The 19821-nt window shown below is 43.4% G+C and overlaps 1 protein-coding gene across 1 annotated transcript in view; it reads left to right on the top strand.

Moving 5' to 3' along the window:
• The window catches only part of LOC309553289 (ras-related protein Rab-3D-like), a 102995-nt gene that overhangs the window by 739 nt on the left and 82435 nt on the right, over nt 1-19821 (top strand). The window contains exon 3 of the mRNA XM_082254302.1: nt 5501-5623. Coding sequence (XP_082110428.1) covers nt 5501-5623 — 123 coding nt within the window. The remainder of the gene's footprint in view (nt 1-5500; nt 5624-19821) is intronic.

The raw sequence follows: 19821 nt of genomic DNA on the forward strand, positions 1-19821 counted from the left end.
TGGTTTATTGGTGTTTATAGGCGATCAGAGATCTCATTGTTTAAGTGTGATGATGCCAACGCTTCTAGGGGCACAACAGTGCAGAAGAAAATCTTTTATGGGAGGGCAAAGGATAACAAGCTAAAAAATTAATGACATTCCTGCAGAAAACCATTTTGGATTAAAAATATTTAACCCCCCCCCCCCCCCCCCTTAACCACTTCTGGGCTGGGCCTTTTTCTGACTCTTGTTGTATACAAGTTAAAATAAGGTTTTGTTGCTAGAAAATTACTTAAAATCCCCAAACATTATATATTGTTTTTAGCCGAGACCCTAGAGAATAAAATGGAGATTGTTGCAATATTTTTTATCACACCGTATTTGGGAAGCGGTCTTACAAACGCAATTTGTTTGGAAGAAATACACTTTTTTTAAAATAAAAAATAAGAAAACTGTAAAGGTAGCCCAATTTTTTCTATAATGTGAAAGATAATGCTGAGATTATGCTGAGTAAATAGATACCCAACATGTCACGCTTCAAAATTGCGCACGCTCGTGGAATGGCGACAAACATTGGTACTTAAAAATCCCCATAGGTGAGACTTTAAAAATTTCTACAGGTTATCACTTTAGAGTTACAGAGGAGTTCTAGGGCTCAAATTATTGCTCTCGTTCTAACGATTGCGGTGATACCTCACGTGTGATTTGAACACCATTTACATATGTGGGCGCGACTTGCTTATACGTTCGCTTCTGCTCGCGAGCTAACGGGGACAGGGCGCTTTAATTTATATTTTTTTATTTTTTTTTCCCCCTATTTATTTTATCTTTACTTTATCATTTTTACACTGTTTTTTTTTTTTTTTTTTTTTAAATGTGATCACTTTTATTCCTATTAAAAGGAGTGTAAACATCCCTTGTAATAGAAATAAGCATGACAGATCCTCTTTAATGTGAGATCTGGGGTCAAAAAGTCCTCAGATCTCACATCTATACTAAAAAAGAAAAAAAAGTCTTTTTTTTTTTTTTTTTAAGATGAAAAACAATGGGCTCTTTAAATCCATTGCTATGAAGCAATGTATGACGTCGCTCCAGTCCTCCAAGGCCATAGAGTCAAGTGAGGGCCATCTTGACTTCCTGCCTGAGGGAACGGCAGACCGGATCGTTTCCCCCGCTACCGACGGCTCCGGTAAGTGGGGGAAAATGACCAGGAAGCTGCGGGAGGGAGCACCTCTCCCGCCGCCCATGAAGGTGATCCCGCGGGTCCACCCTTATGTTAAAGCGGACCGCCCACCGTTTAAAAAATACTGTATTTAACGTCAAAGTACCAACGTAAATACACAGTGGGCAGTCCGTAAGTGGTTAAAGCCCAACTTCAGGCAGAAAAAATTATTATAAATTGCAGTGGGGCTGTGCCCACACTGCAAGGTTTTTTTTTTTTTAAATGAGGGACACAGCCCCACTGCCGCGAATAATTTTTTATTCAGCTTTAGCCCACGTTCACATTGGCTGAGTTGACATGCGATTTGACATGTCAAATTGTATGCCAAATTGGAGCCTATTGGCAGCGATGGCACCGCCCAAATTTTTTTGGCAACTTCGGGGGGCGATTTTAATAGACATCTGTGCATGAACCTGCACTACATGTCTTAGGGACTCCATTGCCAACATCTGTGTTCTTGAGTTCCTGAGTCTGCTCACCTGCTCTGGTCATTATGAAGAGGTCCTGTCCTCCCTCCCTGGGATGGGGGGAGGATTGTGAACAGCCAAATGTGTGTAGGAACACCCAGGCGGAAGGGAACAGATCCAGAAACTGTATAATGGTTAAAGTGTTACTAAACTCTGGACTCTGCATTCACTATATCTGATCTCCCACAGTACACAGAACATGGAAATGTAATTAGTTTAGTAAATATAAACTGCTAAATACCTTTACCTCATCAGCAGTATATAGCAGTCTTTTGACTTCTATCATTGTCCAGCCGAGCACTGGTAGAGCTTGTAGTAAGAGTTTTCATTCTCCCCTGATTGTCCTATGAGGCTGCAGGACACCTAACCCTCTGTCTGGACAGTACTGATTGGCAGTGCTCTCGTCTGTCTGCTTACCTCAGTCTCAACATTAGAGTGTAAAATAGGTGTAAGGTTGATGATCTCTTACAAAAGCCAATTCTGCCATTCTTAATATAAGCGCAGTGGGCAGGATAGATTTATTTTTTTTGCTCTTGTGTTATCTATTTTATGGCAAAGATTGGCTCTGAAAAAAAGGAAGGAGACCTACAAATGAACAGGCTCTCTCTCCCCATGTGTGTGCTATCTGCACATTCATATGGGGAGAGAGAGCCTTGCACATGTGCTGATCAGACGCACTCTCCCAAGAAAAATAAAAACTCTCTAGCAATACACACCAAACTGAGCATGTGCAGAGTGCCCCCAAGGCTCTGTTCTAGCAGCAGATGGATTGGGGACAGTGAAAGAAGGGGAGGATCAGAGAAGACAGGATCAAACAGCCACAATGCTGTTCCACAGTGAGTATAACAAGCATGCTTTACTGCATATACAGACTGATTTTGCTGCTGTGGGTTTAGTAACACTTTAAAACTGAAATTGACCCCCATCCTTAAAGTGGAACTAAATTGCATCTGAGCACCACAAACTGAAAACACTATTTACTTCATTTTTCATATTCAAACTCCCCCATCCATCCATGTCTCCATGCTTTATTTTATTGAGAACTCACTTCAGCCCCTAGCATTTAACGCTATGGCCATCATGAGTGAGGACAGATGATGTATGTAGCATTAACTTCATGGAATCTATCTGCTTATAGCTCAGGCATGCAGGAGGGTGTGCTTAGCTGAGTAATAATGTTCTTTAGCAAGGAACATACTTATTAATTGTTATTAATAAATAATAATTATAATAATAATTGTTATTCATTAATATGCTACTGAAATAAGTGTGTGTGCTGTAAACTGCCTCCAGCATTGCTCCTGTTTCTTCTTGCTGGAGGATGCCATTTTTCTGAAGCCCAGAGCCCCAGCAGATCTTAAGGCTGCCAACAAATCGGCCTCTAGTGGCTATGATTTTCATCATAATGCCAAAAATACCAAAAATTAGGAGCATGTGCAGAGCAGGGTGAGACAGTGTATTACTGGATTTTAAACAGCAAACACTTATTTTTAACATTGTGTTATTTTTAATATATATATTATATTATTCATTTACATAGCTATACCTGAAAAGGTGATCCATCAGGACTTAATTTTCAGACTAAAATTCCTCTTTAATAAATGTGCACTCACTGAGAAGGCAGTCGTTTCTCTGTAATTACTTTACTTTTAAATCCAATATCTATGATTTCTCTCAGTGTGGAGGATTGGAACTTTTAGCAGTTATAAAATATCTTGAATTGGAATGGAGGAAAGGGAGGATTCCAGAAGCTGGACCCTTACTAGTGGTCCCGGTTCACCCCTGAATGTGGAGAAACTGTAATGTTTGTGGTTAATTTTATTAATTTGTCTATTTACAGTGCCTTGAAAAAGTATTCATACCCCTTGAATTTTTCCACATTTTGTCATGTTACAACCAAAAATGTAAATTTATTTTATTGGGATTTTAAGTGATAGAGCAACACAAAGTGGCACATAATTGTGAAGTAGAAGGAAAATGATAAATGGTTTTCAACATTTTTTACAAATAAATATGTGAAAAGTGTGGCTGGGATTTGTATTCAGCCCCCCTGAGTCAATACTTTGTAGAACCGCCTTTCAATGCAATTACAGCTGCAAGTCTTTTTGGGGATGTCTCTACCAGGGTCGTTGGACCTGCTGGAAGTGAACCTCCACCCCAGTCTCAAGTCTTTTGCAGACTATAACAGGTTTTCCTCTAAGATTGCCATTTATTTGGCTCCACCCATCCTCCCATCAACTCTGACCAGCTTCCCTGTGCCTGCTGAAAAAAGCATCCCCACAACATGATGCTGCCACCACCATGTTTCATTTTTGGGTTTCTTATAACATTGTCATTACATTGATTTTAGCAGATTTTTTATTATCATTGTGCAGATATGGTGCATGTTTTATTGTTGTTTTTTGTTTATTTATCATTTGGTCACATTCATGGGACGCTCCACGACAGCCCCGTCCATCTATATAAACTCTGCTTCCTTTTACTCTGGCTACACTTGATAAAGGAGCGCACATGCTCTTAATGGGGGGCGATCGCAGGTGCCCAGTGGCAATTGCGGCCGCTGACCCGTGCCTCAGCTTCCCCACTGGCGAGTGGGCGTAGGCACAGGATAGCTCCCGCGAACCGCCGTACCCGATTCCCAGAAACATGCCGACCTGCCGCTGTATAACTGCGGCGGCTGGTCGGAAAGTGGTTAAACTTCTCCACAACTTTATTCCTGACCTGTCTGATGTGTTTCTTGGCCTTCGTGATGCTGTTTGTGCACTAAGGTTCTCTAACAAGCCTCTGAGGGCTTCATAGAACCGCTGTATTTATACTGAGATTAAATTACACACAGGTGGACTTTCACTAGATTTTAGTTAGGGGTATCATAGTAAAGAAGAATGAATACAAACGCACGCAACACTTTTCAGATATTTATTGGTAAAAAATGTTGAAAACCATTTATAATTTTCCTTCCCCTTCACAATTATGTGTCACTTTGCGTTGATCTATCATATAAAATCCCAATAAAATACATTTACGTTTTTGGTTGTAACATGACAAAATGTGGGAAATTTCAAGGGGTATGAATACCTTCTTTTTCTTTTTTTTTTTTTGAATATACTTTTTCAAGGCACTGTATGTTTAGCCTATGAAGTTGATAAACTTGCGTTTTGCCTAATTTTAATTATGTGGTCAAATCTTTATTGTAAAATAGTTGCAAAATGAGTGCCAACAGCCAGGATACAGTTTGCTGAGGTTGTATGTATGTATGTACTGTATGTTTAAGTGTGTGTGTGATTTAATCTTCTACTGTTGAGATATTGCCTTATTTTACATGAATAAAAATATAGTTTAACTTTTTTTTTTATATTGCTGAATAAAATGCATAAAAAATAAAAATACAAACTTGAGATATCTTTTAATACACAGCTCCCCTTCAGTCTTAGGCCTCTTGTACACTATACTCCTGTTTGAGCATCTCGCGGCTTGAAAATGCTCAGTACAGCTTTTTGAGCTAAAATACAGCCCATTAATTGTAATGTGCCTTTGCACACAAGCACTGTGCATTCTTCAGAACAAAATAGAAACATTTTGGTCAGTAATTTAAGCCTCAAAGCTCGCAAATACTCGCGAATACTCTCAAATACGCGCAAATACATACTAAAAAAAAAAGGTCTGGAAAAAAGTAGATGCTCAAACAGGAGTATTGCGTTGAAGAGGCCAAAAGGAGATGCTGAAACAGGAGTATCGTGTGCAAGAGGCCTTACTGTCTTCTTTTTCTATATCTCTTTTGGCCTGGCTTTTCTCAGACTCCTCTCTTACCTTCTTTTTTTACTTTCCCTAACAGATTGCCCTCTTCTTTATATCACTGATCGTGTCTGCACTGAACGCCCGCTGGTTTTCGCCCTCCACATCCAAGGTCATGTTCAAGATGCATGCCATTGAGCGGGAACACAACCTGGGTCAGGGTATAGGGTTGAGTGCCAACAGAGAAGGCTACAAGCTCCTGCAGGAGAAGGATCCCAAATACCAGTCTATGCGGAAATCCTTCCTACGCTACCATGGCATTTCATCTCTCTGTAACCTGGTGTCCTTATTGTGTAATGGAGCCAATCTTGTGTTCACTGCCCTCCTGATGCCCACTTTGTAGAGCATCACCTGGAGGCGTGTCTGCATTTTACAGGAAAGGGTCAGTCCACCCACAACAAGCATTATATTTATGGGTAGATGCTGGTTGGATCACACATGGACAGAGTGAGGAAGGGTTAGTACTTCTGTCAACTTTTTATTGCTTCTTGTATTCCTATATGGGAGAGTTTTCCTCTCTTCCTGCATATTTGAGGGGTGTCACACACAACAGGGAGGAGTGGGAGATAGTTTTACTACTTCCTATTTGATGAGTGTCATACAAAACACAAGGGGGTTGATTTACTAAAACTAGAGGGTGTAAAATCTGGTGCAGCTCTGCATAGAAACCAATCCACTTCCAAGTTTTCTGTCAAAGCTTAACCCCTAGATACCAACCACACACATATATGTGGCTGCTCGGTGGGTGGGCCCTAATGTCGGGCAGCCACATATATGCGGCTCTATTAAAACTACTTACCGTGTTGAGAGCCCGTTCCCTGCACGGTAGCCGACGTGTACCAGAAAGCTCCAGATGCATACTAGTGATTGGGAGCTTTCCGATTATGTGACAGCCAATCACAGCAGTCACATAATCCGAATGCCCGCCTACACCTCCCAGCTTTTAGAACCTTTACTTTCAATACGTTTTTGTTGAGATTTTCAAAGGAACAAAAGTACAAAGGTAAGTAAAGTAGCGTCATCACAAGTTTACACATCATAACATATCTTTTAGAACCTTTAAAGGGCTAGGAGGTGGTCGGCGGTAAGGGGTTAATTGAACAAGCTAAAGTTAGAAGCTGATTGGCTACCATGCACAGCTGCACCAAATGTTGCACTCTTTGGTTTTAGAAAATCCACCCCAAAGTGAAGGAAAATCTCCCTACTTCTGTTCTATAAAGCAGTGGCCAAATGTTTTGAGAATGACACAAATATTAATTTTCGCAAAGTCTTCAGTGCTTTTAGATCTTTTTGGCAGATGTTACTATGGTGTACTAAAGACTACAAGTTCTCAGTGGGATTAGCGTCAGGGGAGATTCCTGGCCATGAACCCAAAATTTCGATGTTTTGTTCTCCAAGCCATTTAGTTACCGCTTTTGCTTTATGGCAAGGTGCTCCATCATGCTGGAAAAGGCATTGTTCCTCACCAAACTGTTCTTGGATGGTTGGGAGAAGTTGCTCTCAGATGATTTTTTTGTACCATTCGTTATTCATGACTGCGTGAGTGAGCCCACTCCCTTGGCTCGGAAGCAACCCCACACATTAATGGTCTCAGAATGCTTTACTGTTGGCATAACACAGGACTGATGGTAGCGCTCACCTTTTTTTCTCCGGCCAAGGCTTTTTCAGGATGCTCCAACCAATGGGAAAGGGGATACATCAAATAAAATGACTTTAACCCAAGTCCTCAGCAGTCCAATCCCTTTACCTTTTGCAGAATATCAGTCTGTTCCCGTGGCTTCTTTGCTGCCCTTCTTCATGACACCAGGCCATCCAGTCTTTGCCTGCGTGCAGATGCACTCACACCTGCCTGCTGCCATTCCTGAGCAAGCTCTGCAAGGTTGGTGCCCCGATCCCGTAACTGAATGAACTGTAGCAGGAGGTCCTGGCGCTTGCTGGACTTTCTTGGGTGCACTAAAGCCTTCTTCACAAATTCAGTGGAAATGTTTTTTTATGGGATTAAGGTAATTTTCATAGCAAAGAGGGACTTTGCAATCAATTGCAATTCATCTGATCACTCTTCATAACATTCTGGAATATATGCAAGTTGCCATCATAAAAACTGAGGCAGCAGACTTTGTGAAAATGAATATTTGTGTCATTCTCAAAACTTTTATCCACGACTGTATAATGTGTGTCGGCCAGAACAGGAAGCGAGGGCAAATTTTATTTACTTCCATTTTATTTGGTGGTTATCAGACAGAACAGAAATGAGGCAAAATCTTCCAAGTAGGGACATCGGAGGATTGAGAAACGTTTAGAAACTCTATGAGGATTGTATTGCTGTCTCCCTATCTAGATGATGGTCAAAGTGAAGTCACACGGAACAGGAAGAGAAGGGAAATCTCCTCTGTGGGGACACAAACAGCATATGCAATCTGTCCGAATATCTAAAAAAGTCCCCCTTTTATACAAAGCATTAACTAAAAAAGTGTTTACCTGCAGTTAAGCTTGACGTCCATAAGCATCCACCTATATCTGAAATATAACCTTGTGTGGACTTAGCCTTTAAAATACAGGGACCAGTACATTGTGCCGAAAGGATCATACAATCACTTTTTTCTGCCTTTTTTTTTTTTTTTTATTTTAGTTCATTTATTGGAAAGAAACTTTAATCATTCTGCCTTGTAAATTTGTAATGAGATTAAAATCTATGATTTCTATAAAAGAGCATTGGACTGACTTTCTTTTCTAAGGGGATGTTCATTCATACAGTGGATATAAAAAGTCTACACACCTCTGTTCCAATTTCTGGTTTCTGTAACGGAAAAAAATGAGACAAAGATAAATAATTTCAGAATGTTTTCCACCTTTAGTGCCAGTACTCATTTCTGGGATGCGGGAACGTTGCGAATATACAGCGTGTTCACGCATCTCATCGGCACCCCTAGCAGTTCACACTGCCATATGCGATACACTGGGGGTGTCAATTAAAAGTTAATGACACCCCCAAATCAGATCACGTATCGCAGTGCGATCTGAAAGTTCGCACAGAATCGGATCGCACTAGTGTGAACCACCGTGCGACCCGATTCTGCTGAATTTGCACCGCACAGAGATCGCATTTAATTTTAGGAGCAGTGCGCTCCAAATTACATGTGATCTCTGTGATCGCACAAATGTGAACCGGCACTAAATGTGACCTATAACTGTTCAGAATTAAGCAAACACATTCAAACTTATGTTAAATACAAGTCCATACACACCTGCCATCATTTAAAGTGCCTCTGATTAACCCCAAAAAATGTCAGCTTTCCTGACATTTTCTTAGTCACATCCTACAGCAAAAGCCATGGTCTGCAGAAAAAATCAGAGAAATCTCATTGGTAAAAGGTATCAGTCAGGAGAAGGGTACAAAAGATTTTCCAAGGCAGTAGATATACCATGGAACACAGTAAAGACAGTCATCATCAGGTGGAGAAAATATGGCACAACAGTGACATTACCAAGAACTGGACGTCCCTCCAAAATTGATGAAAAGATAAGAAGAAAACTGGTCAGGGAGGCTGCCAAGAGGCCTACAGCAACATTAAAGGAGCTGCAGGAATATCTGACAAGTACTGGCTGTGTGGTACATGTAACCACAATCTCCCGTATTTTTTGTATACTGTATCTGGGCTATGGGGTGGATTGGCAAGACGGAAGCCTTCTCTAACGAAGAAAAACACCCAAGTTCGGCTAAATTTTGCAAAAACACATTTGAAGTCTCCCAAAAGCATGTGGGAAAATGTATAAACGGTGGGGGGTACTGCGCTTCTGGGTAAGTGAATAATATTGAATAATAAATAAATAAAATGAACTAAAACTGGTGTATGTGACTAACACAGTGTATACACATGGGAACTAAACCATATACATAAAATTCATAATCATAGTGAACAAGGGTAAACAAACAATAACCTAAAAATCACTTAATGTGTTCATCATTCTTTAGTGATAAATAAAGTGCTCAGGTGCATATATAAGTGTCCTCTGTGCTTCACAGAAAAATAAATCGCGGTCTGGGTGTAAATAAAGTCCAAAAACTAAAAAAAATTGTGCAAGTAAATAAATATAAGTCCACAGGTGCTATTCCTTCACCAACCACCGTGCTATATAAAAAATGGGGTGCTTCTCCTTCCCCTCAGGGTGTCCAAGCCTCTCACCTTAAAGACTAAGGGTAAAAGCCTTAATAGTCATCCAGGGGGCTCCTCTCCAGTTTTATGCCGTACTCCACTAGTGTCAGATATCTGGGCTACTGCAGATGATAAGACTCCCTCTCCCTCTCCAGATTCTCCACAGTTCCAATGGCTCTCAAAACAGAATGCTCAAAATAGTGCAGTATGTCTGGATAATGGGTTCTTTATTAAAATTAGCTTTAAAAATACTCACATTTGTTGAGTATAAACAGCGCAAAAACAAAGGATAGCGTCGGAGTGGGATCGCAGTCCTCACTTCCGCGATGTGCGTCACTTCCGGTCCGAACGTCCCTACGCGTTACGCCACTTCCGCGTCACGTGGCTTCTTCAGGACCCCTGAAGAAGCCACGTGACGCGGAAGTGGCGTAACGCGTAGGGACGTTCGGACCGGAAGTGACGCACATCGCGGAAGTGAGGACTGCGATCCCACTCCGACGCTATCCTTTGTTTTTGCGCTGTTTATACTCAACAAATGTGAGTATTTTTAAAGCTAATTTTAATAAAGAACCCATTATCCAGACATACTGCACTATTTTGAGCATTCTGTTTTGAGAGCCATTGGAACTGTGGAGAATCTGGAGAGGGAGAGGGAGTCTTATCATCTGCAGTAGCCCAGATATCTGACACTAGTGGAGTACGGCATAAAACTGGAGAGGAGCCCCCTGGATGACTATTAAGGCTTTTACCCTTAGTCTTTAAGGTGAGAGGCTTGGACACCCTGAGGGGAAGGAGAAGCACCCCATTTTTTATATAGCACGGTGGTTGGTGAAGGAATAGCACCTGTGGACTTATATTTATTTACTTGCACAATTTTTTTTAGTTTTTGGACTTTATTTACACCCAGACCGCGATTTATTTTTCTGTGAAGCACAGAGGACACTTATATATGCACCTGAGCACTTTATTTATCACTAAAGAATGATGAACACATTAAGTGATTTTTAGGTTATTGTTTGTTTACCCTTGTTCACTATGATTATGAATTTTATGTATATGGTTTAGTTCCCATGTGTATACACTGTGTTAGTCACATACACCAGTTTTAGTTCATTTTATTTATTTATTATTCAATATTATTCACTTACCCAGAAGCGCAGTACCCCCCACCGTTTATATATCTCACACTGTATGGTCACCAGTTCCGGTACTAGCAGCATCTGGGGTCTCCATTTTATCCCCTATCACCCCAGTTTAGACAGCGCAGGACTCATTGTACTATACGATTCATCTCCTCATGTGGGAAAATGTGTTATGGTCTGATGAAACCAAGGTTGACGTAAAATAATGTGTCCCTCTGCAGGTTTAAGCAGTAACGTACTAGTATGCATCGCATACTAGTATATTATGACAAACCTACCTTTAAACAGAGCCCTACAGTGATGCGCTGTCAGGGCTCTGCCCAATCCCTAGCGCTTCCATCTTCACCCGGTCTTAGTTCGAGTTTCGGATTTCCGGGCACTTGGTTGGCCGGGCTGATGTGATGCCACATCACTGCTGCTGAGTAAAATAAGAATTTGATCCCTTACCAACTAACAATAATTCTGGCTTCCACAGACTAAAGTTGGCTAAAGTATGTGCTCATGTGGTACACAGATAAGTCCTGTCAATTTAAGAAGGTGCTCGTAATGACAATTCGTTATATGTATAAAAGACACCTGTCCACTGAGTCTCTTTCTTCCATTCAAACCCGCCATCATGGGCAAGACCTAAACGCTGATAAAGGATGTCAGGGACAAAATTGTAGACCTGAACAAGGCTAGAATGGGCTACACGATCAAGAAGTTCGCCACCCCTTGTCCTAGGCTATAAGAAGATTGCCAAAACCCTAAAACTGAGCTGCAGTATGGTGGCCAAGACCATACAGCGGTTTAACAGGACAGGTTCCACTCAAAACAAGCCTCGCCATGGTCGACCAAAGAGGTTGAGTGCAGGTGCTCAGCGTCGTATCCAGAGGTTGTCTTTAGAATATAGACGTATGAGTGTTGCCAGCATTGCTGCAGAGGTTGAAGGGGTGGGAGGTCAGCCTGTCAGTGCTAAGACCATATGCCACACTGCATCAAATTGGTCTGCATGGCTGTTGTCCCAGAAGGAAGCCTCTTCTAAAGATGATGCAGAAGGACATGGATTACTGGAACCATGTCCTGTGGTCTGATGAGACCAAGATAATCTTATTTGGTTCAGATGGCGTCAAGTGTGTGTGGTGGCAACCAGCTGAGGATTACAAGGACAAGTGTGTCTTGCCTACAGTCAAGCATGGTGGTGAGAGTGTCATGGTCTGGGGCTTCATGAGTGCTGCCGGCACTGGGGAGCTACAGTTCATTGAGGGAACCATGAATGCCAACATGTACTGTGACATACTGAAGCAGAGCATGATCCCCTCCCTTCGGAGACTGGGCCGCAGGGCAGTATTCCAACATAACGACCCCAAACACACCTCCAAGTTGACCACTGCCTTGCTAAAGAAGCTGAGGGTAAAGGTGATGGACTGGCCAAGCATGTCTCCAGACCTAAACCCTATTGAGCATCTGTGGGGCATCCTAAAACGCAAGGTCTCTAACATCCACCAGCTCCATGATGTCGTCATGGAGGAGTGGAAGAGGACTACAGTGGCAACCTGTGAAGCGCTGTTGAACTCCATGCCCAAGAGGGTTAAGGCAGTGCTGTAAAATAATGGTGGCCAAACAAAATATTGACACTTTGGACGTAATTTGGACATTTTCACATAGGGGTGTACTCACTTTTGTTGCCAGCGGTTTAGACATTAATGGCTGTGTGTTGAGTTATTTTGAGGAGACAGCAAATTTAGACTGTTATACAAGCTGTATACTCACTACTTTACATTGTAGCAAAGTGTAATTTCTACAGTATTGTCACATGAAAAGATATAATAAAATATTTACAAAAATGTGAGGGGTGTACTCACTTTTTTGAGATACTGTAAATTTTTCCCTGCCTACCAGATGGCAGGATCTGCTAATGAGGTCTGCTCATGGTGCTCAGGTGCAGCTCAGTTTGTCTGAAGTGTTTCACACTGGTCCAATAGAGTGGCATATTGGACAGTGGGAGGAAACCTGACGAATGAGTGCACAGGCATTTAGTACAGCCCTAGTGATTGGCAGAGGACAGTACCTCGGTGCATGCTGGGATAATGTATTAATGCCAAGGGCACATGTGCTCAGGGTCTTTCAGCTGGAGAGCGGGGTCCCAGAGGGAGGGGGTGGCTGCCCCTCTTCTGTAGAATTTTCCATGCGGCCTCAGGTGGTCAACCTGAGGGCCTGAGAGTTAGAGAGGAACTGAACCCGTAGGTCCTGCAAACTTGACTGGAAGGGAGACACTGGAAAGGATCTGATTCTACGTACAGTGAGTACAGGTCTTTGTAATGGGGCCTGTCCTGAAAGGGCCATCCCTTCAGCTAGAAGAGTCAGTGGACGGGTGTCAGTCAAAGGAATGCTAGACAGTGTCCTGAAGATAATGTAGTTGCATCAAGTCTGCTGCTGAAGAGAGCAAGAAGACCTAACCCTTTTCATACGAGTGGTAGTATGGTTAAAGCAGTGTGGCTGCTTCCACAAGTAACCTGGTGAGGCCAAGTGAGAGTTGTCCTCATCAATTTTAAATAGTTCAAGATGGAGTATCCCACTATTTCCTTCTCCCATACAAGTTCCACAATAAATACCAAAAACAAAAAGACCTGCACTGTTTTATGAGTAACGAGCCATTGGGAGTAAGGATGGATGTTTCAAGGTGGGAAAAAAGGTGGGAAGACAATGTAATAGAGCAGCACGAAATGCCAGCAGAATGCTTGGATGTATAGGGAGAGGTATAAGCAGTAGAAAGAGAGAAGTGCTTATGCCGCTGTACAGAACACTGGTGAGACCTCACTTGCAGTATTGTGCGCAGTACTGGAGGCCATATCTCCAGAAGGATATAGATACTCTAGAGAGAGTTCAGAGAAGAGCTACTAAACTAGTACATGGATTGCAGGAAAAAACTTACCAGGAAAGGTTAAAGGACCTTAACATGTATAGCTTGGAAGAAAGAAGAGACAGAGGGGATATGATAGAAACTTTTAAATACATAAAAGGAATCAACTCGGTAAAGGAGGAGAGCATATTTAAAAGAAGAAAAACTACCACAAGAGGACACAGTTTTAAATTAGAGGGGCAAAGGTTTAAAAGTAATATGAGGAAGTATTACTTTACTGAGAGAGTAGTGGATGCATGGAATAACCTTCCTGCAGAAGTGGTAGCTGCAAATACAGTGAAGGAGTTTAAGCATGCATTGGATAGGCATAAGGCTATCCTTCATATAAGATAGGGCCAGGGACTATTCATAGGATTCAGATATATTGGGCAGACTAGATGGGCCAAATGGTTCTTATCTGCCGACACATTCTATGTTTCTATGTTTCTATGTTTCTATGTTTCTATGTTTCAACATTCCCCAAGTGACTCTCTGCAGGTAATTCGAGGAGATCCAAGAAGTTATCACACAGCAAGCCGTACAGGGACAGTGCTACATTTGGGGGCCCCTCTGGGATTCCCTCTGAATTACAGCAGTAGTTGCTACCGACAATGAACAGATATTTGCCCAAATAATGCTGTCTTCTCAAGTAAAGTGCTGGAGTGTCGGTGAAGAAAGTAATGTCTGCTTTACAGTGATCAGTGCAAGTGTGCTTTCAAGTCATGGTCACAGCAATGGTTGCTACCAGCAATGACTGGACATTTACCCAAGAAACGCCATGTCTTCTCAAGTAAAGTGCTGGAGTGTTGGTGGAGAAAGGATGTGCTGTATTGTAGGAGAAAATTGTGTCTGCTTTACAGTAATCAGTGCAAGTGTGCTTTCAAGTTATGGTCAAGAAAGCAGTGACCCGGGATGTGGGGATCAGTGCTTGTGTTAGTGCATGTGCTGTAGAAGAAAATGTCTGTCGTGCAGTCAGTAACAGCAGGACAATTTCTAACAGTGATGAGGAAGTTCAATTGGCTTGTGAATAGAAAAGTGCAACTGGAGCTCACATCAAGACAGAAGAGGCAGATGTATGTGTATCCGTGGCATGGAACACAATCTGCATTGCAGTACCATTCGTGCAGGCTGGGCATCGTTTTGGCAGCAGCGAAGGGGTTAATGAACCGCGTGGGAGAGAGCATGCCAAAGAAATCTGCCTTGCAGGAGAGGCCACCGCCGGAGAGTCAGCTAGTCTGGGGCCGTGGGCGGCGTCGCTGTCCGCAGGCCGCCGATCCGAATGGAGGAGGGGAGCTGAGATGTCACTTCCGTCGTCGGGTGTAGCTGAGGAGCAGACACGTGTGTGGAGGAGCAAGATGGCGGATGCCAGAGTGAGCTGGAGCACAGGGGCTATCCCACGTGTTGGCGGAGAACCTGCAGAGCTGACTAAACCGCATAATCCAACCCTGTTTGACACAGAGAAAGTTGGCCTTGGAATATGCACATGACTATCCTTATGCTCCTAGGGAGATCATGTTGGAGGTGGAGGCCAAGAGAGAGGCTTGGTGTGACGAGCCTGTTTGGCACTTTCTTTACATCCCGTAACCCCATCGCAACCAGTCTAAGCCTGAACTGTGGAAAACCTTCCAATCTGTAAAAGCTAATTGGAACTTGGGGCGGGCTATTTACATTGACCGTGTGGAGGTCCGCCGCCCAAAAGGATCTGGCCAGGCTTGGTCCATCCGAGTCAGAGACTCCGAGGGAAAAGTTGTTTGAGTTTCTCATCCAGATTACTATTGCTGAGGATGCGGGATAAAGACCATTGCAGAGTTGTGTGCTTATGTTAAACTAGTTCAAGTTCACTTGTGGAAGCAGAAGGGCTAGAGAGCCTGAAGTTAAAGAGTTTGAACCACAGTTGAGGTTCCAGTATGTTGTTAGGGCCCAAGCTCTATTTCCAATACCCCTTCCCCTTCTATCCTCGAAATAGGGATTGGGGAAACAGCAGAACTGCCACCATTTGGTGGACTCATCAAGGAGGGCCGACCCTCTGTCCTTACAAAGAGACTGTTGTTAAAGAAGGAATCTAACAGTTGTTCGATCTTGCTAAATGGAGGTTTTTCTGGCCAACGGGCCAATGGAAAAGAGGAGAAGTAACAGATGAAGAGGATTTCTTCACAAGGAGACTTTACTCAAAGGACACTTTGCGAAGAACCTGTTGGGCCAGTGGGCCAGTGAGAGGAACTTGTGCAGGTCACTACCTAAGGAGAACAGGTAGTGGACTGATGTCTCTAGAGAAAGGGGGATGCCTACAGATGGAAAGGGTCCCTGAAGAGACTGATAACCCCCACAAGTCGGACAAGTTTGCTCAGGCTCCAGCAAATAGCTTGTCTTAAAGGAAGACATGTTGCCTCAGTGCTACAGGTGGGAAGGACACTGTGATCATCAGTCGGATGAACTTCGCATGTCTTCTTTGAACTTGTGCACTGATTGGGATAGGAGGAGAGTCAGTGCCCGAGTGCTAAAAGGGACTGTGCCTATTTCCAGTCATCAAATGCGCCACATGGGGCTTAGGTAGACAGTTAGCTTGATAGGGTTTGGTTGTTACCTGTCCCAGGAATAACCATCGAACACTGAGTCAAGCATGCAAGGAGAGACTTTTACGTGGCTGTACGAAATAAAGATTTTTCAGAAGTGGGCAGTCTCACCAGTTCATGATAGTCATGTTTATAATGTGTTTAACTTACATTTTATTCTTCCCAATGCAGGCTTGTACTGGATATCTGGGTCTAGCTGGGCCCGCCATTGATTTATACCATGTACATGTTGTATGTAGTTAGTCAGACAGGATGGTATTCTTTTTAACCTGTCTCAAACATATTTTTGTTTGGCAGGGGGTGCATTAAGTTTAATGCACCTGTAAATGTTTTCTTTGTAAATATTGTACAGATTTTTATATTTATCTACCTAATTTATTGCATCTGTGGCAATGTATATTCATAATTTTTCCCACCCCACCCCCTTTCCAGGTTTGTGGGATACTCCTTGAAATTTTTGAGAAATAATTTTTGTAGGGGGCGGCTGCACCAGAGCCAGGGAGGACATGGCTCGTTTGGCGGGGGGTGAGTGTAGCACCCTCCTAGGTTGGTGCTAGAGAGTGACTATAGTTTTATCTCTGTCTGCCTATCAGAGGAGCAGCAGGTCAATTCTTTATTGCTCTGTGCTTAACAGGGAGCAGTATCTGTGAGTTAGGTCTGCTCAATGTGCTCAGTGTGTGATTCATTTGGTCTGGAAGAGTGTCCCCACTGGTCCAATAGGGAGGTGTATAAAAGTGCTCGGGGTCTTTGGCTGGTGAGCAGAGTCCTGGAAGGAGGGTGGCAGCTGCCTCCTATTCTGCTTCAGTTGGTGTATGGTCACAGGCGGTCGGCCTGGTGAGCCAGAAGGCAGGAGCTGAACCCAGAGGTCCAGGAGAGCTGACTAGAGGGGTGGAGACACTGGAGAACCTGGAAAAACAGTATCGGGAGTACAGGGGATCGTGTCTAAGGGCCTGACCAGGAAAGGGGCCACTGATCATTGACTGAGCCGGAAAGTAAAATGTTACGTTTCTGCATACAGTTGCTACCGGTAACCCAGAGGGACCCGAAAAGGTGAGAAACTCAGCAGCCCTCAAGGGGGCAGTGCTACATATGGTTACAACACTAGGCATCTTGCTTGCTCATGGTCCATGATCTGAAGAACCATAGGGCGTCACTTGCAGCAGTGGCTGCAATATTTTGGTTTTAAAAAACAATACTTTTCCATGGGAAGAGTTCACCTGGATCAGATGAGAACAGACAGGCGGTCCGTTGTTATCCGATCTCCCATAGAGGAGAGCAGGGCTCTGACAGCTCCGTCTCCGTGCACACAGAGTGGAGACGGAGCTGTCATCCGCCTGCTCAGCTTGGATCTGTGGATCGATCCCCGCTGAGCAAAATGGACTCCGCCGGGCACACCGCCCATGTGAAAGGAGCCTGAACTTTCTCTAGCAGATTGCCTGCTTCTTTATATCACTTATTGTGTCTGTATTAAATGCCCGCTGGTTCTCGCCCTCCACGTTTGAGGTCATGTTCCGGATGCATGCTGTTGAGCAGGAGTACAGCCGGCGACAGGAGATACTAATGAAACCTGCAGGCTTCATGCGTACTCACTGGGGAGGTATTCAAAATACTTGGCCCTGCAGAAATCCTTTGTACACTACCATCCCATCTCATCTCTCTGTAACCTGGTGTCCTTGATGTTTAATGGAGCCAATCTTGTGTTCGCTGTCCGACTGCTGCCTACTTCGTAGAGTGGAGCACCCCTGGAGAGTTGTCAGAATTTTACATCAAAGGATCAGTCCACTCACAACAAACATTTTATTCATGGGTAGAGTGAAGAAGGGTTAGATTATCTGTTCACTTTTTAATGCTATTTGTGTTCCCGTTCGTGAGGCTTTTGCTAATATTAACACAGGAAGAAGGTGTGCGGGGAAAGAGGTTTTGGAGGGGGAAAGAGGAGAATAGGGTAGCCACTGAAGAGTAGCCCCTAATTCCAGTCCACAGGGTTGTAAAAATACAGAAGATTTTTGGAGCAGTCGGAGCTCATATAAGCAATTCAGACATTCCAGGTTGAGATGTATTGGTCAAATCTGTCATGTAAATCCAACTGTCGGGTCCTCCATTTGCTGCAAATGAGTGATCTCAGAGATTCATTCCTGGATGGAAGTTTGGAATGTTATATCTCCAGTGTCTAGGTATCACGATTCTGGTGACCAATACAAAAAGTGGAGAAGACCTCTCTTGGCACCAAACCCAAATGTACAATATGGTCCCCCTTTCTTTCTTGCAGCACCAGCAGCAGTCCAAAGTAGAAAGTAATATTTTTGAATGACGGCTACCCTAGTGGCAATCCTAATTTAGGAATATGGCATAGAGTTAGTAAATAAGATTAGTGAGAGCCTGAATTTGGAGACATAGAGCTTCTAATGATGTGAATTCTCTGTGGATGGCCTCCCTTTTGTTGAAATGAGTGACATGATGGAGTCAGTGGCTATGGTGAGGGGATTGTTCTGTGGTTAAAGCGGTGAGAGGTTCCAGATCACCACCTTGTAATGCAGTGCAAATAGGCCCCCACTTCAAGAAAGAAGTCACATGGAGGCCTGGTGCCTTTCCTTCTGTTTGATGGTTGTCACTTAGCACAGGAAATGAAGTGAAATCTTCCCAATGGGGACGCAATTAGCCATGAAAATACATTTTCTTGTACATGTAGCACCCTAGCCATAAGCAGGGTTGCTAGTAAATTTAGTTGTGCTAGGTGGTAGCTAGCCTGGCTGATTTATAGTCTGTGGTCATTGGATTGCCCCCCTAATCCTGGTTTGGCTGTAGTTCTCCCTTATGTCAGTAGGTGGCACTGTTGCTTTGACATTAGTGTGATACATTACAGTCAATCAGGTTATGAATATGTATGTTTCTCCCAGCCAATCACATTGGTAGTGGAGCATGCTGGGAAAGACTATTTATTTGGAGGAAGTCAGATGATCTGTCTCTTTCCACCCAGACCCTGTCTGGGGTGGGTATGTGTGTGCAATTGCTGCTGCTGGGTAGGCCTGAAGTCTGAGGCCTAACCAAGTGCTCGGGGCTCTGTAAGGGAGAGCCTGCATACTGCTAGGAAGATTAAAGGAAAAGATGGAGACCTGAGATGAAGTACCAGAGGTGACTCTGCCGTATGATGGAGAGCCTGGGAAAGCACCAAGACGGAAACATCCACAGAATTCCTGCACCTTCCGTGAGTTACCTGCTCTTGCTATAGGAGACAGCTGCTTCTACAAAGTACAGATTGCTACAAGAGACTGGACCCAGGGGAGAGGAGTTGCCTCCCAGGTCAGTCTAAGCTTAAAGGTTCTTTTCCTGTACTATTGTCTGCCTTTACTTCATTTTGTGTAAGGAGGCTGCCAATCTGCCATTTTTCACTAAGGGTGTCCTGTGCCCTACCCGTGTCTCCCATTTTCTTCCTGTTGTGAGAAATAAACTTCTCCTTGTTTAAGCATAAAAGTGACTGGCGTCCATCTGTCTATCTTGTTCACCACCCACCATGCCTGTAACCATGGCAATCCACAAACACCTGTTTACTGCTACTGCAAGATCGACTTTCCTTCATTTTTCATCTAGAGACAAATGATGTCCTGCTTGAC

The sequence above is a fragment of the Pelophylax lessonae genome, assembly GCF_965119305.1.
Source record: "Pelophylax lessonae genome assembly, chromosome: 4".
NCBI classification, from domain to species: Eukaryota; Metazoa; Chordata; class Amphibia; order Anura; family Ranidae; genus Pelophylax; species Pelophylax lessonae.